Raw genomic sequence first — 26,350 nt, 5'->3', positions numbered from 1 at the left:
TGTGCACAGATTGATGTGTACTGATCCTCCAGCTGCACTCTGACTGGGGTTCAGGGTTAGCAGTGTGCACAGATTGATGTGTACTGATCCTCCAGCTGCACTGTGACTGGGGTTCAGGGTTAGCAGTGTGCACAGATTGATGTGTACTGATCCTCCGGCTGCACTCTGACTGGGGTTCAGGGTTAGCAGTGTGCACAGATTGATGTGTACTGATCCTCCAGCTGTCACTGTGACTGGGGTTCAGGGTTAGCAGTGTGCACAGATTGATGTGTACTGATCCTCCAGCTGTCACTGTGACTGGGGTTCAGGGTTAGCAGTGTGCACAGATTGATGTGTACTGATCCTCCAGCTGTCAGTGTGACTGGGGTTCAGGGTTAGCAGTGTGCACAGATTGATGTGTACTGATCCTCCAGCTGTCACTGTGACTGGGGTTCAGGGTTAGCAGTGTGCACAGATTGATGTGTACTGATCCTCCAGCTGCACTGTGACTGGGGTTCAGGGTTAGCAGTGTGCACAGATTGATGTGTACTGATCCTCCAGCTGTCAGTGTGACTGGGGTTCAGGGTTAGCAGTGTGCACAGATTGATGTGTACTGAGCCTCCAGCTGTCACTGTGACTGGGGTTCAGGGGTTAAAAGCTACCCCAGTGTGCACAGATTGATGTGTACTGATCCTCCAGCTGCACTGTGACTGGGGTTCAGGGTTAGCAGTGTGCACAGATTGATGTGTACTGATCCTCCAGCTGCACTGTGACTGGGGTTCAGGGTTAGCAGTGTGCACAGATTGATGTGTACTGATCCTCCAGCTGCACTGTGACTGGGGTTCAGGGTTAGCAGTGTGCACAGATTGATGTGTACTGATCCTCCAGCTGCACTGTGACTGGGGTTCAGGGTTAGCAGTGTGCACAGATTGATGTGTACTGATCCTCCAGCTGCACTGTGACTGGGGTTCAGGGTTAGCAGTGTGCACAGATTGATGTGTACTGATCCTCCAGCTGTCACTGTGACTGGGGTTCAGGGTTAGCAGTGTGCACAGATTGATGTGTACTGATCCTCCAGCTGCACTGTGACTGGTGTTCAGGGTTAGCAGTGTGCACAGATTGATGTGTACTGATCCTCCAGCTGCACTGTGACTGGGGTTCAGGGTTAGCAGTGTGCACAGATTGATGTGTACTGATCCTCCAGCTGTCACTGTGACTGGGGTTCAGGGTTAGCAGTGTGCACAGATTGATGTGTACTGATCCTCCAGCTGTCAGTGTGACTGGGGTTCGGGGTTAGCAGTGTGCACAGATTGATGTGTACTGATCCTCCAGCTGCACTGTGACTGGGGTTCAGGGTTAGCAGTGTGCACAGATTGATGTGTACTGATCCTCCAGCTGTCACTGTGACTGGGGTTCAGGGTTAGCAGTGTGCACAGATTGATGTGTACTGATCCTCCAGCTGTCACTGTGACTGGGGTTCAGGGTTAGCAGTGTGCACAGATTGATGTGTACTGATCCTCCAGCTGCACTGTGACTGGGGTTCAGGGTTAGCAGTGTGCACAGATTGATGTGTACTGATCCTCCAGCTGCACTGTGACTGGGGTTCAGGGTTAGCAGTGTGCACAGATTGATGTGTACTGAGCCTCCAGCTGTCACTGTGACTGGGGTTCAGGGTTAGCAGTGTGCACAGATTGATGTGTACTGATCCTCCAGCTGCACTGTGACTGGGGTTCAGGGTTAGCAGTGTGCACAGATTGATGTGTACTGATCCTCCAGCTGCACTGTGACTGGGGTTCAGGGTTAGCAGTGTGCACAGATTGATGTGTACTGATCCTCCAGCTGCACTGTGACTGGGGTTCAGGGTTAGCAGTGTGCACAGATTGATGTGTACTGATCCTCCAGCTGCACTGTGACTGGGGTTCAGGGTTAGCAGTGTGCACAGATTGATGTGTACTGATCCTCCAGCTGCACTGTGACTGGGGTTCAGGGTTAGCAGTGTGCACAGATTGATGTGTACTGATCCTCCAGCTGCACTGTGACTGGGGTTCAGGGTTAGCAGTGTGCACAGATTGATGTGTACTGATCCTCCAGCTGCACTGTGACTGGGGTTCAGGGTTAGCAGTGTGCACAGATTGATGTGTACTGATCCTCCAGCTGTCACTGTGACTGGGGTTCAGGGTTAGCAGTGTGCACAGATTGAGGTGTACTGATCCTCCAGCTGCACTGTGACTGGGGTTCAGGGTTAGCTGTGTGCACAGATTGAGGTGTACTGAGCCTCCAGCTGCACTGTGACTGGGGTTCAGGGTTAGCAGTGTGCACAGATTGAGGTGTACTGAGCCTCTCTGTGGCACGTCGTCCAGGTACGACATTCTGGTGCGCGAGACGAGACGTCGACCTTACTGACTCAAAAAGACACTTTTTTATATTTTTGTATTTTTTTTTTTTTTTTTTTTTTTAATGTCATCCAAGACGAAACAGTACTGAGTTGCTGTCTTGCAAAGTGTAGTAAAACACACTTTGGTATCCCTGTGGTAAAAACACAGCACAGTGTAGTAAAGCACAGAGCAGATCGTGAACAGTATCTTTCAGAAAGAGTGGATTCTGTCAAGCTGTGAAATGCAACGTAACGGAGCCCACCTGCAAACACAGACGGTGACCGGATATTCACCCGCTTGATATTCGAGTTCCTCGCAGTCCCTTCTTGCTTCTGTTCAGTTAACACATGCAAGCAATTTGCGCACTCTGCACTGCTAATGGAAGTGATGTGTGGCGTGAAATTAAACCCAGCCTTTCTGCTGCACGGATCATCTCTCTGGGTGAAGAGCCAGCAGCTGTATGTGAAGCAGCCTTGGAAGACGAGACGCTGGTTATTTTGGGGGTTCTGGTTAATTAACCGTATGATTTCCACATTATGTTTCATTAGAGCATATTGAAGGATTTTTTCTCTGTATTCCTGGAGGAGTTTAAAGTTCTTAAACATGTGGAGATTCCAGAGTTGAGAATAACCTTCTTGATCAAAGTTCACCACAGTAAGAGCCTAGCATAGTGTATCAAAGTGCATGGTAAAGCCGAGAGAGATATGGTAAAGCATACCATGGTAATCTATGGTAAAAGTTTGCTATAACCATGGCAGAAGCCTGAAAGAAAACTGCAGAGTCAGGGCAGTAATGCTCTTCAATGCTCATCTGGTTCCTTGTAGCTGATTCATCTCAAAGCTTTGTCAAGTCGGGTCTTAAAGGATCCCAGTGATTCAGCATGGACAGCATGGCTAGGTAACCTTGGTAACCCGTCCTGTCCCCTCACCTCTCTCTGTGTGAAGAAGTCTCTCCTCAGTCTCTGTCCACTTCATCCCTGACTGTGCGCCCTGGCTTCTGTGCTGTGCTTTAAGTATTGCCTGCAGGGTTAAGCTGTTGATTCAATAATGAATAATAATTATAATAATAATGTAAGTGCTTCCAGTTCCCTCAGTCTTTCTTCATATCTCATTGCGTGAAGCTCTGAGATCAGTCTGGTTGCTTGCTTGGACTCTATGCATTGGGTCTGGCACAGGAGCTCCAGTCACTCTGGACTTGCACAGTGTCTGACTCATACAGGGTGACTCATACAAACACTGCTGTAGAGCATGGCTTGTTAAGGGCTATGGGTAGAACTATAACTCGATAAAAGAAACTAGTTAAGTAGCCCAGCGTTTCAGCTAGCGCCTTCTTCAGGGCAGCCAAAAATGTTTGCCTGCTTGTTCTCATGATGAGTGTTGTTGATGGGTAAATGCAATGCTTGAGCAGGGATGGGAACCAGACTCCTATTGCAGAGCAGTGTCACCCATTCCAGGGTTTATTACGAGCCTGATGAGCACCAGTGTGAAGGGAACAAGGTCAGCTGAGTCTTGTTAAACTCCTAGTAAAACCAGGAATGGATCACACTGCTGTGCAATGGGAGTCTTCTGTCCATCCCTCTTTGTTGTGATGCCTTTGTTTGGGATTTAAATTCCGCAGGTGGATTAAAGCGAGTGTAACGTTTGCCGTACTTCACTTTTCACACAAAAAAAAAACACAACCTGTCTGACTGTGGCAGCAGTCTAAGAGTAACTCCGACAGGCCTGGCTTGTGCAGAACCACCTTAGCTGGCTCTCTCTGCCTCGAGTCTCCAGTGCAGTCTGTGCAGTGATAGACTCTTCTCTGCTCCAGTGCAGTCTGTGCAGTGATAGACTCCTCTCTGCTCCAGTGCAGTCTGTGCAGTGATAGACTCCTCTCTCCTCCAGTGCAGTCTGTGCAGTGATAGACTCCTCTCTCTCCTCCAGTGCAGTCTGTGCAGTGATAGACTCCTCTCTCCTCCAGTGCAGTCTGTGCAGTGATAGACTCCTCTCTCCTCCAGTGCAGTCTGTGCAGTGATAGACTCTTCTCTGCTCCAGTGCAGTCTGTGCAGTGATAGACTCCTCTCTCCTCCAGTGCAGTCTGTGCAGTGATAGACTCCTCTCTGCTCCAGTGCAGTCTGTGCAGTGATAGACTCCTCTCTGCTCCAGTGCAGTCTGTGCAGTGATAGACTCCTCTCTCCTCCAGTGCAGTCTGTGCAGTGATAGACTCCTCTCTCCTCCAGTGCAGTCTGTGCAGTGATAGACTCTTCTCTCCTCCAGTGCAGTCTGTGCAGTGATAGACTCTTCTCTGCTCCAGTGCAGTCTGTGCAGTGATAGACTCCTCTCTCCTCCAATGCAGTCTGTGCAGTGATAGACTCTTCTCTGCTCCAGTGCAGTCTGTGCAGTGATAGACTCCTCTCTCCTCCAGTGCAGTCTGTGCAGTGATAGACTCTTCTCTGCTCCAGTGCAGTCTGTGCAGTGATAGACTCCTCTCTGCTCCAGTGCAGTCTGTGCAGTGATAGACTCCTCTCTCCTCCAGTGCAGTCTGTGCAGTGATAGACTCTTCTCTGCTCCAGTGCAGTCTGTGCAGTGATAGACTCCTCTCTCCTCCAGTGCAGTCTGTGCAGTGATAGACTCCTCTCTCCTCCAGTGCAGTCTGTGCAGTGATAGACTCCTCTCTCCTCCAGTGCAGTCTGTGCAGTGATAGACTCCTCTCTGCTCCAGTGCAGTCTGTGCAGTGATAGACTCCTCTCTCCTCCAGTGCAGTCTGTGCAGTGATAGACTCTTCTCTGCTCCAGTGCAGTCTGTGCAGTGATAGACTCCTCTCTCCTCCAGTCGCTCCAGTGCTTTGATAGACTCCTCTCTCTCATAAGTCACTGTGGGACAGGTCCTTCTTGCTGGTAATCGCAGAGTTCATAGTGACAGTGCTGGATTGCGTGAATGGAGATGGGCAGCTGTAATCACAATCATTCTTTTTTTTATCTCTGAGGCTGATTGATGCTTTCATTGGGAGGGCAGGGCAGGACGCAGCTCATCACTGCTGTGCCGTTGTTCTATTCACTTTGATCTTTTTGTTTCTTTTCTTCATTCCTGTGGGATTGACAGCATGACTGGAGAAATTGCTGGGACAGTGCTATGGCTTTGTCACTGTCGCTCTGTCAGGATACAGCGCCTGTCATTAGTGAAGAGCATTCTGTGATTAGACTGAGTAGAGTCTGTGAGTGCTTTCGCGTAATGAGACTTAATTACACGCACACACTGACACACGCACACACAGACAGACTGACATCAGACACACTGACACACACACAGACAGACTGACACTGACACAGACACACTGACACTGAGACACACTGACACTGAGACACACTGACACACACACAAACAGACAGACTGACACTGACACAGACACACTGACACTGAGACACACTGACACACACACACTGAGACACACTGACACACACACAAACAGACTGACACTGACACACACACACAGACACACACAGACACTGAGACACACTGACACACACACACACACACACACACACACACACACACACACACACACACACTGACACTGACATGTACACTCTGTGTGACTGTGTGGTGTGTGTTGGCTGACTGTACACACTGACACTGTGTGACTGTTGTGCGTCCTGACACTGTGTGACTGTGTGTGTTTTTGACATACTTTGACTCACTTTGGTGACACTGACTGTGTGACTCTGACAAACACTGACACACACACACACACACACAGACACACACAGACACTGAGACACACGCTGACACACACACACACACACACACACACACACACTGACAGGCTGCTGAGTGTCACTTTTGCTGTGATCTCAGAGGAAGTCATTATCCAGATTACAGAAAGCTCGCTCTGTGTGTGTGTGTGTGTGTGTGTGTGTGTGTGTGTTTATTGTATTTAATAACTGGGACCATCTCCTCTGGAACAGTGGAAGCCACTGCCCTAGTTACTGGATAAGAAGCAGCCGAGAAGCTTGTTAATTAGGTCTGTGTAAAACTAGGCTACCCAGAGAAGTGGCACCATCTGTGCTCTTCACTGAACCAGCAGCGCTGACACACTTGTGCCTCACAGTCAGCTTCCACTGAAGAGACAAAGCAAAGACTTCACTGGACATCACGTTTAGAAACACTGAGAGACCTCGATGAGAGACGATTCCACCTCAATCTAAACACTGAGAGAGACTGCGATGAGAGACGATTCCACCTCAATCTAAACACTGAGAGAGACTTCGATGAGAGACGATTCCACCTCAATCTAAACACTGAGAGAGACTGCGATGAGAGACGATTCCACCTCAATCTAAACAAGAGAGAGACTGCGATGAGAGACGATTCCACCTCAATCTAAACACTGAGAGAGACTGCGATGAGAGACGATTCCACCTCAATCTAAACACTGAGAGAGACTGCGATGAGAGACGATTCCACTTCAATCTAAACACTGAGAGAGACTTCGATGAGAGACGATTCCACCTCAATCTAAACACTGAGACTTCGATGAGAGACGATTCCACCTCAATCTAAACAAGAGAGAGACTTCGATGGGAGACGATTCCACTTCAATCTAAACACTGAGAGAGACTTCGATGAGAGACGATTCCACCTCAATCTAAACAAGAGAGAGACTTCAATGAGAGACGATTCCACCTCAATCTAAACACTGAGAGAGACTTCGATGAGAGACGATTCCACCTCAATCTAAACAAGAGAGAGACTTCAATGAGAGACGATTCCACCTCAATCTAAACACTGAGAGAGACTTCGATGAGAGACGATTCCACCTCAATCTAAACACTGAGAGGGGGGAGGGGGGGCTGCAGAGTCACTCTTGACAGGTCTTCTTATGTTTGGCTCAGTAAATGGATTCTGTCCTTCGGACGGCCAGTCAAGGGCCCTGTAATAACGGATCTCTGTTTGTATCTCCTGTATCAACATGCTCCACTGGCTTTGTTTACAATATTTCTCATGCATGCTGAGAGCCCCGGTGTTTCTCACGCACGTTGAGGGGCTGCAGCGAGAGCCCCGGTGTTTCTCACGCACGCTGAGGGGGTGCTGAGGGGCTGCAGCGAGAGCCCCGGTGTTTCTCACGCACGCTGAGGGGGTGCAGCGAGAGCCCCGGTGTTTCTCACGCACGCTGAGGGGGTGCAGCGAGAGCCCCGGTGTTTCTCACGCACGCTGAGGGGCTGCAGCGAGAGCCCCGGTGTTTCTCACGCACGCTGAGGGGCTGCAGCGAGAGCCCCGGTGTTTCTCACGCACGTTGAGGGGCTGCAGCGAGAGCCCCGGTGTTTCTCACGCACGCTGAGGGGGTGCAGCGAGAGCCCCGGTGTTTCTCACGCACGCTGAGGGGGTGCAGCGAGAGCCCCGGTGTTTCTCACGCACGCTGAGGGGGTGCAGCGAGAGCCCCGGTGTTTCTCACGCACGCTGAGGGGGTGCAGCGAGAGCCCCGGTGTTTCTCACGCACGCTGAGGGGCTGCAGCGAGAGCCCCGGTGTTTCTCACGCACGCTGAGGGGCTGCAGCGAGAGCCCCGGTGTTTCTCACGCACGCTGAGGGGCTGCAGCGAGAGCCCCGGTGTTTCTCACGCACGCTGAGGGGCTGCAGCGAGAGCCCCGGTGTTTCTCACGCACGCTGAGGGGCTGCAGCGAGAGCCCCGGTGTTTCTCACGCACGCTGAGGGGCTGCAGCGAGAGCTGAGGGGCTGCAGCCCCGGTGTTTCTCACGCACGCTGAGGGGCTGCAGCGAGAGCCCCGGTGTTTCTCACGCACGCTGAGGGGCTGCAGCGAGAGCCCCGGTGTTTCTCACGCACGCTGAGGGGCTGCAGCGAGAGCCCCGGTGTTTCTCACGCACGCTGAGGGGCTGCAGCGAGAGCCCCGGTGTTTCTCACGCACGCTGAGGGGCTGCAGCGAGAGCCCCGGTGTTTCTCACGCACGCTGAGGGGCTGCAGCGAGAGCCCCGGTGTTTCTCACGCACGCTGAGGGGCTGCAGCGAGAGCCCCGGTGTTTCTCACGCACGCTGAGGGGCTGCAGCGAGAGCCCCGGTGTTTCTCACGCACGCTGAGGGGGTGCAGCGAGGGCCCCGGTGTTTCTCACGCACGCTGAGGGGGTGCAGCGAGGGCCCCGGTGTTTCTCACGCACGCTGAGGGGGTGCAGCGAGGGCCCCGGTGTTTCTCACGCACGCTGAGGGGGTGCAGCGAGAGCCCCGGTGTTTCTCACGCACGCTGAGGGGGTGCAGCGAGGGCCCCGGTGTTTCTCACGCACGCTGAGAGGGTGTTTCTCACGCACGCAGCGAGAGCCCCGGTGTTTCTCACGCACGCTGAGGGGCTGCAGCGAGAGCCCCGGTGTTTCTCACGCACGCTGAGGGGCTGCAGCGAGAGCCCCGGTGTTTCTCACGCACGCTGAGGGGCTGCAGCGAGAGCCCCGGTGTTTCTCACGCACGCTGAGGGGCTGCAGCGAGAGCCCCGGTGTTTCTCACGCACGCTGAGGGGCTGCAGCGAGAGCCCCGGTGTTTCTCACGCACGCTGAGGGGCTGCAGCGAGAGCCCCGGTGTTTCTCACGCACGCTGAGGGGCTGCAGCGAGAGCCCCGGTGTTTCTCACGCACGCTGAGGGGCTGCAGCGAGAGCCCCGGTGTTTCTCACGCACGCTGAGGGGGTGCAGCGAGAGCCCCGGTGTTTCTCACGCACGCTGAGGGGCTGCAGCGAGAGCCCCGGTGTTTCTCACGCACGCTGAGGGGCTGCAGCGAGAGCCCCGGTGTTTCTCACGCACGCTGAGGGGCTGCAGCGAGAGCCCCGGTGTTTCTCACGCACGCTGAGGGGGTGCAGCGAGAGCCCCGGTGTTTCTCACGCACGCTGAGGGGCTGCAGCGAGAGCCCCGGTGTTTCTCACGCACGCTGAGGGGCTGCAGCGAGAGCCCCGGTGTTTCTCACGCACGCTGAGGGGCTGCAGCGAGAGCCCCGGTGTTTCTCACGCACGCTGAGGGGGTGCAGCGAGAGCCCCGGTGTTTCTCACGCACGCTGAGGGGGTGCAGCGAGAGCCCCGGTGTTTCTCACGCACGCTGAGGGGCTGCAGCGAGAGCCCCGGTGTTTCTCACGCACGCTGAGGGGCTGCAGCGAGAGCCCCGGTGTTTCTCACGCACGCTGAGGGGCTGCAGCGAGAGCCCCGGTGTTTCTCACGCACGCTGAGGGGCTGCAGCGAGAGCCCCGGTGTTTCTCACGCACGCTGAGGGGCTGCAGCGAGAGCCCCGGTGTTTCTCACGCACGCTGAGGGGCTGCAGCGAGAGCCCCGGTGTTTCTCACGCACGCTGAGGGGCTGCAGCGAGAGCCCCGGTGTTTCTCACGCACGCTGAGGGGCTGCAGCGAGAGCCCCGGTGTTTCTCACGCACGCTGAGGGGCTGCAGCGAGAGCCCCGGTGTTTCTCACGCACGCTGAGGGGCTGCAGCGAGAGCCCCGGTGTTTCTCACGCACGCTGAGGGGGTGCAGCGAGAGCCCCGGTGTTTCTCACGCACGCTGAGGGGCTGCAGCGAGAGCCCCGGTGTTTCTCACGCACGCTGAGGGGCTGCAGCGAGAGCCCCGGTGTTTCTCACGCACGCTGAGGGGCTGCAGCGAGAGCCCCGGTGTTTCTCACGCACGCTGAGGGGCTGCAGCGAGAGCCCCGGTGTTTCTCACGCACGCTGAGGGGCTGCAGCGAGAGCCCCGGTGTTTCTCACGCACGCTGAGGGGCTGCAGCGAGAGCCCCGGTGTTTCTCACGCACGCTGAGGGGCTGCAGCGAGAGCCCCGGTGTTTCTCACGCACGCTGAGGGGCTGCAGCGAGAGCCCCGGTGTTTCTCACGCACGCTGAGGGGGTGCAGCGAGAGCCCCGGTGTTTCTCACGCACGCTGAGGGGCTGCAGCGAGAGCCCCGGTGTTTCTCACGCACGCTGAGGGGCTGCAGCGAGAGCCCCGGTGTTTCTCACGCACGCTGAGGGGCTGCAGCGAGAGCCCCGGTGTTTCTCACGCACGCTGAGGGGCTGCAGCGAGAGCCCCGGTGTTTCTCACGCACGCTGAGGGGCTGCAGCGAGAGCCCCGGTGTTTCTCACGCACGCTGAGGGGCTGCAGCGAGAGCCCCGGTGTTTCTCACGCACGCTGAGGGGCTGCAGCGAGAGCCCCAGTGTTTCTCATGCACGCTGAGGGGCTGCAATGCAATGAGAGAGCCCTGGTGATTGTGCCAAGCCTGCTCTACAGCAGTATCGCTGACTCTCTCCTCCACAAGGTAATTCAATGGGAAGCGGTTTCAGACACCGTGCCCCAGGCCTGACCGTCAGAGTTCATTACTCCACCCTCTCATTGGCACGATTGGGTTTTCTGAATTCAGAAATAAATCCAGGTCCCTCTGGTCCAATCCCTCAAAATGAAATGCTTGAATCGTTGATTAATCTGGGTCTGGTAAATATGCTGATGACTCAGTGTCTCCATACAAAATGCAGCTGTACATCATTCTATTCAAATCTTTATTCAAGTATTATGCAATTTCCCTCCCATTTTTCACATGTTTATATTGTTCATTTATCAAGGATTGCCTCAAATTACATTTTTTGTAGGGCAGAGGGATGGTTTAGGACCATAGTTTACCCTTCCAGTCCTGGTTTTTGTTCCAACCCTGTTCTGAATTGTTCAGCTGAACCAGTTAAACCTGCATCCAGACCCTGAAGAGGTTCACTGTCTCATTGTACCTGTTAAACCTGGAGTGGAATGGGCCTCCGGGACTGTGATCAGACCCCCTTGATTCAGGGTTTCTGCGAAACAGCTGTTGACTGGCTTTGAGGTTCCCCAGCGACGTGTAAAGCAGATGCTCTCTCATTCCTCTCTCACTCTCTTTTTCTTCTTCACCTCTTTCTCTTCTATCTGGCCCTCTACAACTCCCTCCCACCTCTTTGTATTTATCCCTCTCTTCTCTTCCCCTGTCCCCTCTTTTACTCTTCCTCTCTCCCCCTCCGTCTCTCTCTCGCTCTCTCCCCCTCCAGCTCAGTGAGTCTCGTGTGGGTGTGTTTGATTTACAGGTTGGCAGTGTTTCACACTCAGCGCAGAGCACCCTCAGAGAGGTGAGACAGTGACACCTCCTGAGTAAGGGCCTAGTCAGTCCAGAGTGAGAGAGAAATTTTCTTTCGAAATGGGCAGCACAGTGGAGACCCAGAGACGCTGTGGAGAGATTGAGACTGAGACCCACTTCATCCTCCACTGTGAGAGATACACAGAGCTGAGAGAGACACTGCTCCACTGTGAGAGATACACAGAGCTGAGAGAGACACTGCTCCACTGTGAGAGATACACAGAGCTGAGAGAGACACTGCTCCACTGTGAGAGATACACAGAGCTGAGAGAGACACTGCTCCACTGTGAGAGATACACAGAGCTGAGAGAAACAGTGCTCCACTGTGAGAGATACACAGAGCTGAGAGAGACACTGCTCCACTGTGAGAGATACACAGAGCTGAGAGAGACACTGCTCCACTGTGAGAGATACACAGAGCTGAGAGAGACACTGCTCCACTGTGAGAGATACACAGAGCTGAGAGAGACACTCCTCCACTGTGAGAGATACTGCACTGAGGCAGGGTCCGGCTCCACTGCACTGAGACAGCGTGGCGTGTATATTTACAGTGTGGCAGTGTTTAATCCTGCATGGCGTGTATATTTACAGTGTGGCAGTGTTTAATCCTGCGTGGCGTGTATATTTACAGTGTGGCAGTGTTTAATCCTGCGTGGCGTGTATATTTACAGCGTGGCAGTGTTTAATCCTGCATGGCGTGTATATTTACAGTGTGGCAGTGTTTAATCCTGCGTGGCGTGTATATTTACAGTGTGGCAGTGTTTAATCCTGCATGGCGTGTATATTTACAGTGTGGCAGTGTTTAATCCTGCGTGGCGTGTATATTTACAGTGTGGCAGTGTTTAATTTCGCCTGGCGTGTATATTTACAGTGTGGCAGTGTTTAATCCTGCGTGGCGTGTATATTTACAGTGTGGCAGTGTTTAATCCTGCGTGGCGTGTATATTTACAGTGTGGCAGTGTTTAATCCTGCATGGCGTGTATATTTACAGTGTGGCAGTGTTTAATTTCGCCTGGCGTGTATATTTACAGTGTGGCAGTGTTTAATCCTGCGTGGCGTGTATATTTACAGTGTGGCAGTGTTTAATCTTGCCTGGCGTGTATATTTACAGTGTGGCAGTGTTTAATCCTGCATGGCGTGTATATTTACAGTGTGGCAGTGTTTAATCCTGCCTGGCGTGTATATTTACAGTGTGGCAGTGTTTAATCCTGCGTGGCGTGTATATTTACAGTGTGGCAGTGTTTAATTTCGCCTGGCGTGTATATTTACAGTGTGGCAGTGTTTAATCCTGCGTGGCGTGTATATTTACAGTGTGGCAGTGTTTAATCCTGCCTGGCGTGTATATTTACAGTGTGGCAGTGTTTAATTTCGCCTGGCGTGTATATTTACAGTGTGGCAGTGTTTAATCTTGCCTGGCTTGTATATTTACAGTGTGGCAGTGTTTAATCTTGCCTGGCTTGTATATTTACAGTGTGGCAGTGTTTAATCTTGCCTGGCGTGTATATTTACAGTGTGGCAGTGTTTAATCTTGCCTGGCGTGTATATTTACAGTGTGGCAGTGTTTAATTTTGCCTGGCGTGTATATTTACAGTGTGGCAGTGTTTAATCCTGCGTGGCGTGTATATTTACAGTGTGGCAGTGTTTAATCCTGCATGGCGTGTATATTTACAGTGTGGCAGTGTTTAATTTCGCCTGGCGTGTATATTTACAGTGTGGCAGTGTTTAATCCTGCGTGGCGTGTATATTTACAGTGTGGCAGTGTTTAATCTTGCCTGGCGTGTATATTTACAGTGTGGCAGTGTTTAATGGGTTCTATGATGTGAGCCTCTGTGTGTGTTTTTAGTGTTAACCCTGATCAAGCCTGGTATAGTCACACTCACAGCGTGTTAGCAAGCCTGGATATTACAACGTTGGGCTGCTCACTTTTACTCTTGCCATCCCCTCAATCACACACATTTGCTGCCCAATCCCTTCTAATAGAATCGGGTCTCGTTGTGTTTTTATTTCTTCCTGTTAACATGTGCTTTCTTCCCATCTCATTCTTCTGAGTCTCGTTATCTGCAGACAATAACAGAATTGCTTAACCTTGACTGCGCACCAGGACAGCAGAGATTGAAATCAGGAGAGCTCTTGGGTTTTGCGCCGTCATCTCGGTCAGGGGGCAGCTGAAAAACAAACACATGATTCAAATAAATAAAACCCAACCACAGCCAGTTCCAGGTCTCTGGAGGTCTGGAATGGGAGAGCCTGCTGGTTGCTTTCCACTGATACTAATCCATTAACTGGGAGTCTCTCTTTGTTGCTATTGAGATGCAGAAATGCTAAAAGAAATGTATTGAATTTGGTGATTGAATTTATAATGTAACATTGCAAAACCTGAAACACTCACAGTGCAGCATCAGATCAGTACCAGGCAGACGGACAGGGTGCTCCAGATCCAGATCAGATCAGTACCAGGCAGACGGACAGGGTGCTCCAGGTCCAGATCAGATCAGTACCAGGCAGACGGACAGGGTGCTCCAGGTCCAGATCAGATCAGTACCAGGCAGACGGACAGGGTGCTCCAGGTCCAGATCAGATCAGTACCAGGCAGACGGACAGGGTGCTCCAGGTCCAGATCAGATCAGTACCAGGCAGACGGACAGGGTGCTCCAGGTCCAGATCAGATCAGTACCGGGCAGACGGACAGGGTGCTCCAGGTCCAGATCAGATCAGTACCGGGCAGACGGACACCCCTGTCTGTCAGTCTGTCTGTCTGTCTGCAATGCCATTGCCCATTCATGTTTTTTCTTTTTTTTTGAATTGAAGATGATAGAGAGGTAATGAGCAAATATCTGATAGCTGGTACAACAGTGTCTGTGAATAACAAGCCTGTTGGGATTTTTGTATTATTTGGATGTAAGAAAGAGGAATAATAAGTGAATGAAACACAGCACAACATATCTGGAGACACGAAGCACTCCACGCAAAGCAGGGTTAGAAATTGAAGAGTGTGATGTTTAAATGATTCTGTATGCGTTTGTGTTTGCATTGCATGGATTATTCATAACGCTCAGCAGTGATAGATTTAGAAATGCTAAAATAAACTTCATTGATTCAGTGACAAACCTTTCCACTGAAGACAATGAGAAAGACCTTTGCAGATCTGTAACACAGGGACTGGCTGAAAAACAGCTTTGAGCGGATGCAGGTTCCGTTGCATAGCAGTGATGTACTGAGCTCTCTGTAAAGGATAACGACTTGGGAGTAAATGGCTTTGAGAATCTAGTCATCAGTTTTTAAGTTGATGGATGTTTACTGATGCGCTCTCTCTCTCTCCCCTCTCTTTCTCTTCCCCTCTCTCTCTCTCTCTCTCTCTCTCTCTCCCTCCCCCTCTCCCTCCTCCCTCTCTCTCTCCAGGACTATTCTGTGGTAGGGGAGTACAGGACTGACTGCCTGCGCACGAGGGGAGTGCAGAGGGAGGTGGGGGCGGCAGTGTCTCCCGGCCTCACGGCTATGCACGAGTGTGATAGCGGGTCACGGCCATGGAGACGGACAGCTACAGGGGGCTCCTGGAGACCAGTGATGGCTTCGACCCCGAGTCAGGGGGCTGGTACCTGCCCTACCCGCTGTGGCTCCAGGTCTCCCTCACAGTCTTCCTGATGCTGGAGATTGTGCTGGGCTTCAGCAGCAACCTGACAGTGCTGGTGCTGTACTGCATGCAGTCCAACCTGGTGGACTCGGTCAGCAACACGGTGACCATGAACCTGCACGTGCTGGACATCATCGTGTGCGTGGTGTGCGCGCCGCTCACCATCGTGGTCATCCTGCTGCCACTGGAGCACAACGCAGCCCTGCTGTGCTGCTTCCACGAGGCCTGCGTCACCTTCACCAGCATCGCCACGGCCGTCAACGTGCTGGTCATCAGCATGGACCGCTACGACATCTCCGTGCGGCCCGCCAACCGCGTCCTGACCCCTCCCCGCGCCGCCCTGCTGCTGGCCTGCGTGTGGGCCGTCTCCCTGGCCGTCTTCTTCATCCCCTTCCTGGAGGTGCGCTTTTTCGGGGACCCGGGTGAGGGGGGCGGCAGCGAAGCAGCCTGGGAGAACCGCACCCTGCTGTGTATGAGCGGGGCCGGAGGGAGGTGGCAGGCGGACTATCACAGGGAGCTGGGCATGTACTACCACCTGCTCCTCCAGATCCCCATGTTCTTCGTGGCCATGGCAGTCATGCTGGTCACCTACTATAAAATCCTGCAGGCGCTCAACATCAAGATCGGCTCGCATTTTAAGAGGAGCCAGCGGCGCAAGAACGCCGGGAGCAGCGGGAGCTGCGCCAACAGCAGCAGCAGCAAGAAGAAGAAGAAAAAGAAATCTTCCGCCCCGATGCTCGCTGCACCCAGCGAGACCAAACTCCTGACCCAGCCCCCTCCCCTCATCCCCGGCTCCACCCCCCAGCCCCCCGTCTCTCAGATGGGGGTCCAGGCTTCCGTCTCAGTTATCATCGCCCTGCGGAGGGCGGTGAAGCGGCACCGGGACCGCCGCGAGCGCCAGAAGAGGGTGTTCCGGATGTCTCTGATCATCATCTCCACGTTCCTGGGCTGCTGGGCTCCCATCTCAGTGGTGAACCTGCTGATCCTGTGCCTGGGCCCCAGCGACAGCCTGGTGACGGTGCGGATCTGCTTCCTCGCCCTGGCGTACGGCTCCACCATCTTCCACCCGCTGCTCTACGCCTTCACCCGGCAGAAGCTGCGCAAGGTGCTGAAGAGCAAGGTGCGGAAGCGCGTGGTGTCGCTGCTGCAGGTCGACCCAGCTCCCAGCGGCACCGTGATCCACAACTCCTGGGTGGAGCCCAAGAAGGGGGGCCGCAAGCCCAGGCTGGAGTGCAGCGACGCCACGGACCGCTGCCTCACCGAGGCTGTCAGGGAGTGACTCTGCCTTTCTTACAGCACTCCCTCCTCCTTTCTGCCTTCTCTCTCCCAGCCTCTTTCCTCTCTCTTTTTCTTCCTCCTCCCTCCCCCCATTTTTTCCACCTTGTTATTTCCTTTGTTTAATTCTTCTCCCTTCCTTTGTTTCCCTTTTTCATTTCATGTCCCTTGCTTCTGCATTCCCTGCTCTCTCCTTGATTTCATCCCTGCTGTCTCCTCTTTTTTTTCCATTTCCCTGTCCCCTATTCCCTTTTCCTTTCTCTTCCTGCAGAGTCTCTTGCCTTTGTCTTCCTCCCTTCCCTGTATTATTGTAATTACCTTGTCTTGTTTTATTGAGAAAACAACCTGCAAAAAATCTCTCTCTTTTTCAGACACTGTAGACTGCAACTATTACAACAGGTGCAACAGCACAGTTTGTATCCTCCTGTGTGAGTAACCACAGCACTCTATGAACACTCACAGTGTATTCTGTTCATACAGAGAATGGGAAAGAAAGACTGTTCAAACCTGTATGTAAGAGCTGTGATATTGGAGAATCACTTTCCTTAGATCGACCTCCGTAGGGTCTGCTTTAAGAAGGGTCTGGAGCAGAGCAATTCACCCAGCAGCACTGACTGTGGGTCTGGAGCAGAGCCATTCACCCAGCAGCACTGACTGTGGATCTGGAGCAGAGCGATTCACCCAGCAGCACTGACTGTGGGTCTGGAGCAGAGCCATTCACCCAGCAGCACTGACTGTGGATCTGCAGCAGAGCCATTCACCCAGCAGCACTGACTGTGGATCTGGAGCAGAGCGATTCACCCAGCAGCACTGACTGTGGGTCTGGAGCAGAGCGATTCACCCAGTAGCACTGACTGTGGGTCTGGAGCAGAGCCATTCACCCAGCAGCACCGACTGTGGGTCTGGAGCAGAGCCATTCACCCAGCAGCACTGACTGTGGGTCTGGAGCAGAGCCATTCACCCAGCAGCACTGACTGTGGGTCTGGAGCAGAGCCATTCACCCAGCAGCACTGACTGTGGGTCTGGAGCAGAGCGATTCACCCAGCAGCACTGACTGTGGGTCTGGAGCAGAGCGATTCACCCAGCAGCACTGACTGTGGGTCTGGAGCAGAGCCATTCACCCACTCATTCTGTCACTGTATTTGAAGGAGAGACACAGTCCAGAATGAGGTCCTGTAAGAGGAATACTCCCTCAGAATCACCGTTTATATGTAAAAGTTATTTGATGCTGGAGATCTCAGTGCTTGCGATATAAAGAACATAAATTCACTCAGCGGGACTTGAATGGATCAGCCCCATAGTGACTGTAAGGGTAGCATCCATTGCAAAGCTCTTGTGGCTGGAGACGGTCAGGGCTGGGTGAATGTGGAGACGTTCCTGGCAGTGTGGATGCAAGAAGCATCTGGAAGGGAGAGCCTGTTTCTAGTTTGCTGGATGTAAAGTAGGAGGCAGATACAACACGTTTCTGTAATGAAGGCTGGGCGGCAGTTCCTTACGCAATCACTGCCTGTTACCCACAGGCAAGCTTCAGGTCTGCAGTGAGCAGTAGGGCCCGACAGGACGTATAGGGTCTTCCTGAATTTATCATTCAGGTCAAACAGTGGATTTGAAAAATCAAAAAGCATAAATCATGCTTGGGGCAAAAAAAAAAAAAAAGATTGTTTTTTTATTAAAAATCCTTATGCTAATAAAGTAGTCCCGTTTGTAACTTTGAACTGCACACTAAGTTAAGCTGAGTAAATTAATTTAATTGAAATGCACAAAAGTAAGTTCATGTTTATTTTTGATATGGGCTGTATTCTACATTGAGTTTGAAAAGATCGCGAATAAAGCATAGGTAAGCATTGTAAAAGCCCAGAGAGGTATGCTAAAGCATATTTTAAAACCATAGCAAACCAGAATAAACGATGGTACATGCATAGAATAACCATGGGGACACTGCTGAGTCTTACAGGGGAATCAAGGGAATGAGTCACAAGCATCTGTCTGTAGGGATGATGGGAGAGAGGGAAGAGGAGAGAGGAGGAGGGAAGAGGAGGAGGAAGAGAGATGGAGGAGGAGGCAAGATGAAGAGGAGAGATGAGGGAGGAGAGAGGAGGGAGGAGGAGGAGGGAGGCTTGGAGGAGGAAGAAGGAGAGGAGTGTGAAGGGAAGATAAAGGAGGAGAGAGGAGGTTAGAGGACAGGGGGGGTTCTTTTATAAAGAGGTTTTAATTCTGCTGGGGATTATCACACCCAGCTCATAGCCAGGGCAATACAATGATACGTTTACAGGGTGCAGGCAGTGGAGAAACGAGACCTGCTCATGATGAGCTGTATGTCCTCACACTCATCTGAACTGTTAAAAGAAGAGAGAGACAAGATGTCGCCTCGCCGCTGGAGGAGTGTTGCTCCCAGAGCGCGCCGCGCTCGTTGCCTCGCCGCTGGAGGAGTGTTGCTCCCGGAGCGCGCCGCGCTCGCCGCCTCGCCGCTGGAGGAGTGTTGCTCCCGGAGCGCGCTGCGCTCGCTGCTGGAGGAGTGTTGCTCTGTCAGTGTGTAGAGAGAAGCTGTAGTGTGTTTGTGTAACGTGAATCGCTGTCTGTGTTTGTTCATCTGACTGTACATGATGTATAGTGTGTGAGATTTTATTGTATTTATAGGAGGCCGAATTGAAGTCTAATAAAAAAATCAATATTTCATCTGGTGTCCCTGCTGGTTTCTTTCCATTACTCTCTCTGTCGGGCACAGTGAATTATCAGTACAAAATCACAATACATAATCCAGAGAGAGAGAGAGAGAGAGAGAGAGACGGCGAGAGACAGAGAGTGTGTGTTAGGCGTTGCTTCGCTACAGCACCTTTCACGATTCCCAGAATAATTTCTTATAGCGGATAACGGCAAATAAGGGACTGTTGGGCTGGATTTCATTTTGAATATCTTCTGAAAAATGAAACCTGTGAAGGTGTGATTATTGCATTAATGAAGTCTTATTACAGCTCTCTCTCCCTCAGTCCTTCTCCCTCTATCCCTCCATCTCTCTCCCTCAGTCCTTCTCCCTCCCTCTATCCCTCTCTTTCTGTCCCTCCATCTCTCTCTTTCTGTCCCTCCACCTTTCTCTCTCCCTCAGTCCTTCTCCCTCCCTCTATCTCTGCCTCCCTCTCTCCCTCCATCTCTCTCTCCCTCAGTCCTTCTCCCTCCCTCTCTCTCTGCCTCCCTCTCACTTTCTCCCTCAGTCCTTCTCCCTCCCTCTATCCCTGCCTCCCTCTCTCCATCTCTCTCTATCCCTCTGCCTTCTTCTCCCTCCTCATCCTCCTCTCTCCCTCAGTCTTTCTCCCTCTCTCCTCCCTCCCTCCTCCCTCTCTCTCCCTCTCCCTCTCTCTCTCTCTCCCTCTCACTCTCTCCCTCAGTCCTTCTCCCTCCCTCTATCCCTGCCTCCCTCTCTCCATCTCTCTCTATCCCTCAGTCCTTCTCCCTCCATCTTTCTCTCTCCCTCAGTCCTTCTCCCTCCCTCTCTCCCTCCATCTCTCTCCCTCTCACTTTCTCCCTCAGTCCTTCTCCCTCCCTCTTTCTGTCCCCCCATCTTTCTCTCCCTCCGTCTCCCTCTGTCCCCGCCTCCCTCTCTCCCTCTCTCTTCCTCTCACTCTCTCCCTCTTTCTGTCCCTCCATCTTTCTCTCTCCCTCCCTCTGTCTCCCTCTGTCCCTGCCTCCCTCTCTCCCTCCATCTCTCTCCCTCCATCTCTCTCCCTCTCTGTCCCTCTCCCTCTGTCCCTGCATCTCTCTCTTTCTCCCCCTCTCTCTCAAAGGAAGCTGCAAGGTAGAGCAGTGGGATCCTTCACTGTGCTTAAATGCTGACTGATTTTGTATAAGTCGTTAGTTAATGTATTGGAAGGCATTTGAGAGGAGGGTAGAGCGTCTCTCTGGCTGGCTCAGGTGGTAGAGCGTCTCTCTGGCTGGCTCAGGTGGTAGAGCGTCTCTCTGGCTGGCTCAGGTGGTAGAGCGTCTCTCTGGCTGGCTCAGGTGGTAGAGCTCAGGTGGTAGAGCGTCTCTCTGGCTGGCTCAGGTGGTAGAGCGTCTCTCTGGCTGGCTCAGGTGGTAGAGCGCCGGGCTCAGGTGGTAGAGCGCCAGGCTCAGGTGGTAGAGCGCTGGACTCTGACTTCCAGGGCTGCTGGTTTAAGTTCTGCATGAGTGTTAATCCCTCATTTTCAAAAATATTGTTTAATTTACCTTTTTATCAATAGGGTTCGGCTTTGAAACCAGGTGGTCACAAATGAAGTTGAGAATCCCATCTTAGCCCCAGGTCCACATCACACAGTGTAATAATGTGTTTCATAGAGTAGGCGCACCGGTGGGCTGAATGGCTCTCTTGGTAGAGCAGGGGACTGTGATTCACACGTTAGTAACCCAAACTCAGGGTGAGGGGGTCAGTCTTCTGTACATTTTCAAACGCTTTTCCCATTTTGATAGTCTTGGGTTTACATAATGGGACAAGGTGTCAGTGGTCTAAGCAAACTACTAATAAAATAGAGAGGCTGATAGAAGGTCTTCTGTGCAATGCTTGACTGTCACAAGCAGGAAGGTGGTGCAGTGGCTCATTCCCTGGCATGCTGTGCTGTTTACTGTGGGGGACCTGGGTTCAAATCCAGGTGAGCTCTTCCTTTATTTTCAAAAACTTGCTTAATATCCTATATAAGGCAATGAAAGCAGGCTCTTTCATGGGAGAGACGGACTGGGTTTGAATCCAGTTCTTTGCTTGTTTCAAAGGATTTGTTAATTGACCTTATATATAGTGTGAACGAGCACTTTCCTGTGGGAGCTGGTGGTGCAGGGGGCTAATCCCACAGCCTCCACTCCCTGAAGATGGTGGTTCAAATCTGGGTCCTGGAGGTGAGTTCCTGAGGTAAGTAATGCTGTTGGTTGTGAGCCATGGTGGTGCTTGTAAGTCTGGATGTTGATTAGTTGGTTGTAAGTAATGATGGTGGTTGTGTTTCCACAGATGGAGGAGGTCAGCCCTGCCCAGAAGAGGAGGATGAAGAGGGGGCTTGGGCCCCTGGCCATGGGGGGAGTGGAAGGTGGGGGTGTGAGTATCTGAGTAGTATCCCAATTGGAGTTGGGAAGAGAGTTGTTTTTTGTTCATTTGCTTTTAATCCAAAAAAAAAAAATTAGAGACAAAGACAACTCAGAAACTAACACCCCCACCTTTCATTCCCTCCATGGCTGGGGGCCCAAGCCCCCTCTTCATCCTCCTCCTCTTCTGGGCAGGGCTGCCTTCCTCCATCTGTGGAAACACAACCACCATCATTACAACCACCTAACCAACATCCAGACTCACAACTAACAGCATTACTTACCTCAGGAACTCACCTCCAGGACCCAGATTCGAACCACCAACTTCAGGGAGTGGAGGCTGTGGGATTAGCCCCCTGCACCACCAGCTCCCACAGGAAAGTGCTGGTTCACACTATATATAAGGTCAATTAACAAATCCTTTGAAACAAGCAAAACTGGATTCAAACCCAGTCCATCTCACTTCCATGAAAGAGCCTGCTTTCATTGCCTTATATAGGATATTAAGCAAGTCTTTGAAAATAAAGGAAAAACCTCACCTGGATTTGAACCCAGGTCCCCCACAGTAAACAGCACAGCATGCCAGGGAATGAGCCACTGCACCACCTGCCTGCTTGGGACAGTCTTGCATTGCACAGAAGACCTTCTATCAGCCTCTCTATTTTATTAGTTTGCTTAGACCACTGACACCTCGTCCCATTATGTAAACACAAGACTATCAAAATGGGAAAAGTGTTTGAAATTGTATAGAAGACTGACCCCCTCACCCTGGGTTCGAACCACTAACCTGAGAATCACAGTCCCCTGCTCTACCAACAGAGCTATCCAGCCAGCTGGCTCTCCTACTGCTTGAAACACATTATTACACTGTGTGATGTGGACCTGGGGCTAAGGAATTCAACTTCATTTGTGACCACCTGGTTTCAAAGCCGAACCTTATTGATAAAAAGGTAAATTAAACAATATTTTTGGAACTGAAGGATTAACACTTGTATCTCATGTGGGACTTAAACCAGCAGCCCTGGAAGTCAGAGTCCAGCGCTCTACCACCTGAGCTCGGCACTCTACCACCTGAGCTCGGCACTCTACCACCTGAGCCAGCCAGAGAGACGCTCTACCACCTGAGCCAGCCAGAGAGACGCTCTACCACCTGAGCCAGCCAGAGAGACGCTCTACCACCTGAGCCAGCCAGAGAGACGCTCTACCACCTGAGCCAGCCAGAGAGACGCTCTACCCTCCTCTCAAATGCCTTCCAATACATTAACTAATGATTTATACAAAGTGTAAACCATTGGAAATATCTGATAAAACAAAATTTCAACCTGCAACCTGGATTTGACCCAAGTCTCTCAAGATAAAGAGCATCATCACACTGTGCCACCTAGCAGCACCTCTTGATAATACCTTTACATTGCCTACAAGATAAATTAACAAACTTGAAAAAACTGAAAAATGTACATTGAATCAACACCTCTGGGAATCAGAGCCCTGTGCTCTTATAATCAAGCCACTCAGAAAGGTGAGTGCTTCTTCTGGTCCTGAACCTGGAGTCAAACCCAAGCTCCTGATGAGCCCACTCTCTCACAAACATGATACTGAGGACTTGAAACACCAATGTTGGGAACTGGAGCACCGCACTCTACCAACTGAGCCATCCTGCCAGATGTTCCAGTAGATTCATTTGTGACTTGAACTGCATAACATGCAGGTGTTTACTGTTGAAAATATCCAATAAAAGAGTCACTTTTAATTGTATCTGACAGATTAAGCATGCAACACAAGGCTCTAACTCTCGTGTTTACTTATCAATTCTCTTTTTAAATCTCTTAATCAGGGAACACAAATCATGCTGTGCCATTGTGTTGTGGGTCTAGTTTCAAGCACAGTTCATTTGTATTGTGAGCTGGCTTTGAACTGAGACCTCCCAGGAGAGAGGCAGGAAGGGCTTCTGAACTAGCCCATTGCACCACCTGGCTCCCTGTGAGTCAGTTCCCTTCACTTCCCTTGTCAGAGAGCACACTGCTGGAGTTGAGAATCATGCATCTCATTGCAGAGTTTCATGCCACTGAAGAGAGGAGGGATTATCAAACCCAAACCTCTTAAACAGTAGCTCTATGAGGTAAATGAAACACTGTTTCTGAAAAAAAACATACCTTGCCTCTCATGTGGGACCTGAATCAGAGGCCAATGCTCTACCAACTGAGCCAGCCAGATAGCTCCTCTTGAATGCACCCCAGTATTTGAATACCTTTAACATTGCCTCAAAGATTCTGTGACACTACATGTAAAAAACAAGGCATTTAATTTCACATTGAATTCCCTGTCCAGCTTTGAACTCAGTGCATGAATGATCATGTGGATGCAGAGCTAGTCAGCTAGACCTCTGTGTTATCTATCTGCCTGCGGTGTGACAGTGTGTAACATTAACAATCAAGGGGGGCTTGAACCCACAGCTTGAACCCACAGCATGAGGTTGAAATCTTAAGAAAAAACTTTTTAAGACACTGTCCTCCAGTGGAATAATGAGGTATTGCATGCCAAGGAAAATACACAAATTACACATGCAATACCTCATTATTCCACTGGAGGGCTTTTTTTCTGAACGTAGTTTTTCAGATCACAAAACAAACGCATTGTCTAATAGCAACGATGGAGCAGACGAGCCCGTTTCTGGCCAAGCTGAAATAGCTCAGTTTTAGAGAGTGTTAGACTGAAGATCTAAAGGTCTCTGGTTCGATCCTTGGTTTCGGCAATGAAGGTCTGTTAACGATTTTTAATTACATTTAATTTTGACGCAATGCTTGTCTTCATGTATTTTACTTTTTGGCTTGGAATTCGTTTACATTTAAAGTAATGAATTACAATATTGTAAACAAATAATTTAGAAAACATTTTAAATAATATTTAATTAGGTAAACGCATGACATAATTTTTGTATAAGTGGACATTTTTTGTTATTATTTGTGTATTTATTTATTTAGTTATTTTTTAAATATTTATTTAGTTATTTTTTTTAAATAATTTAGACCGAAAACTGGACATAATTTTTGTATGTGGACATTTTTTGTTATTATTTGTGTATTTATTTATTTAGTTATTTTTTAAATAAAATTTTAAAAACAGACCGTCCCTGGGTGGGCTTGAACCACCAACCTTTCGGTTAACAGCCGAACGCGCTAACCGATTGCGCCACAGAGACCGACACGTCGACAGCCGCCAATGAGGGGAAGTGAACCTCGACTAGCGGGCTGCTGCTTCCATCTCTTTTGTGATACCATTTGCATCCGCTAGATGGGGGTGTTGTATTAAAAATGAAGCTGAAAAGCCACAAATACGAATTATTTTTGACAAGTGCCTGTACAGAAATACGACCCGGGGGGGGAATCGGGACTGAAATAAAGTGAATTAGATCAGTCGCAATAGAAAATGAATAATTAACGAATATATCTCTCTGTATATAATAATGATGTCAGAGTCACACTGTATCTACTAATGATGTGTCTATAAAGCGCATTTGTGTTTGTTCTCTTGTATTTGTTCTTTGTATTTGTGTTTGTTCTCTTGTGATTGTGTTTGTATTTGTGTTTGTCCTCTTGTGCTTGTGTTTGTGTTTGTTCTCTTGTGTTTGTGTTTGTTCTCTTGTATGTGTTCTCTTGTGATTGTGTTTGTTCTCTTGTATGTGTTCTCTTGTGTTTGTGTTTGTTCTCTTGTATGTGTCCTCTTGTGTTTGTGTTTGTCCTCTTGTGTTTGTGTTTGTTCTCTTGTATGTGTTCTCTTGTGTTTGTGTTTGTTCTCTTGTATTTGTGTTTGTTTTCTTGTGTTTGTTCTCTTGTATTTGTTTGTCCTCTTGTGTTTGTGTTTGTTCTCTTGTATGTGTTCTCTTGTGTTTGTGTTTGTTCTCTTGTGTTCAGAGTCAGCTGATCCAGAGAAGTGGCAGATTGTCGGCCTGGTTTCCACAGAAAGTGGTGCCATATTTTCTTTCTTATATGCATTTTGTCATTCAAATGATGATTCTTGTTAATCATACTGAATCAGGTAAGTGCGTGTCATCATTTTCGTAACTGAGTAGAATATGTATTTCTTAACAAAGCTGAAAGACATCCCGTCCCTGGGTGGGCTTGAAGTACTAACCTTTCGATTAACAGCCAAACGAGCGAACCGATCACGAAGCAGAGCAGCAAACACAACGAGCAGAAGAAATGTGAAACGCCATCCAGATTGAAGTGGAAACAACCAACGCACACACAAACACACACAGACAAACTTACTCACACACACACACACACACACACACACACACACCAACTCACACACACACACACACACACACACACACACACACACACACACACACACACACACACACACACACACACACACACACACACACACACACACACACACCAACTCACACACACTCACTCACATACACACATACACACACACACACACACCAACTCACACAAACTCACTCACACACACACACACACAAACTCACACACACACACACACACACACACACACACACACACACACACACACACACACACAAACTCACACACAAACTCACTCACACACACACACAAACTCACACACACAGACATAGAGGAAGCATAAACAAACTGGACTGTTGATAATGTCTGCCTGTGTCTCTTCAGAGCAGGGTGCTGATTAGTCCCGTGTGGTAAACAGTAGCCACGTGAGGTTGAATGGGACTCTGTAGCTGTCCGTTTCCATTGCGCCATGGAGAGCCTGGATCTCATAGTTTCCCATTCTCTGCGATTCTGACTGACAGCAAGAAGAATGTGAGGAGGGCAGAGGGCAAAGAGCAGAGAACACAGCAACCACAGGGAGGGGTGAGAGAGAGGGGGAGAGAAGAGAGACAAAGAGAGAGGGACAGAGGGAGAGAGAAGGGGGACAAAGATGGAGACGAAAAGGGAGGGAAAGAGGGAGAGGGAG

General features: G+C 50.6%; 1 protein-coding gene and 1 non-coding gene across 2 annotated transcripts in view; one reads left to right on the top strand and one right to left on the bottom strand.

The window, feature by feature from the left end:
- Positions 1-17,023, top strand: part of LOC121297827 (G-protein coupled receptor 22-like) — a 39,920-nt gene extending 22,897 nt beyond the window's left edge. The window contains exon 2 of the mRNA XM_041224342.1: positions 14,845-17,023. Coding sequence (XP_041080276.1) covers positions 14,970-16,355 — 1,386 coding nt within the window. The 5' untranslated portion in view covers positions 14,845-14,969 and the 3' untranslated portion in view covers positions 16,356-17,023. The remainder of the gene's footprint in view (positions 1-14,844) is intronic.
- A 7,493-nt stretch (positions 17,024-24,516) lies between these two features.
- On the bottom strand, positions 24,517-24,590 carry trnan-guu. Its single transcript has one exon. It is a non-coding gene; the product is annotated as a tRNA-Asn (tRNA).
- Positions 24,591-26,350: the final 1,760 nt, after the last annotated feature.

The sequence above is a fragment of the Polyodon spathula genome, chromosome 23, assembly GCF_017654505.1.
Source record: "Polyodon spathula isolate WHYD16114869_AA chromosome 23, ASM1765450v1, whole genome shotgun sequence".
In the NCBI taxonomy this organism is placed as follows: Eukaryota; Metazoa; Chordata; class Actinopteri; order Acipenseriformes; family Polyodontidae; genus Polyodon; species Polyodon spathula.
This window is presented reverse-complemented; position numbering and strand designations above follow the sequence as displayed.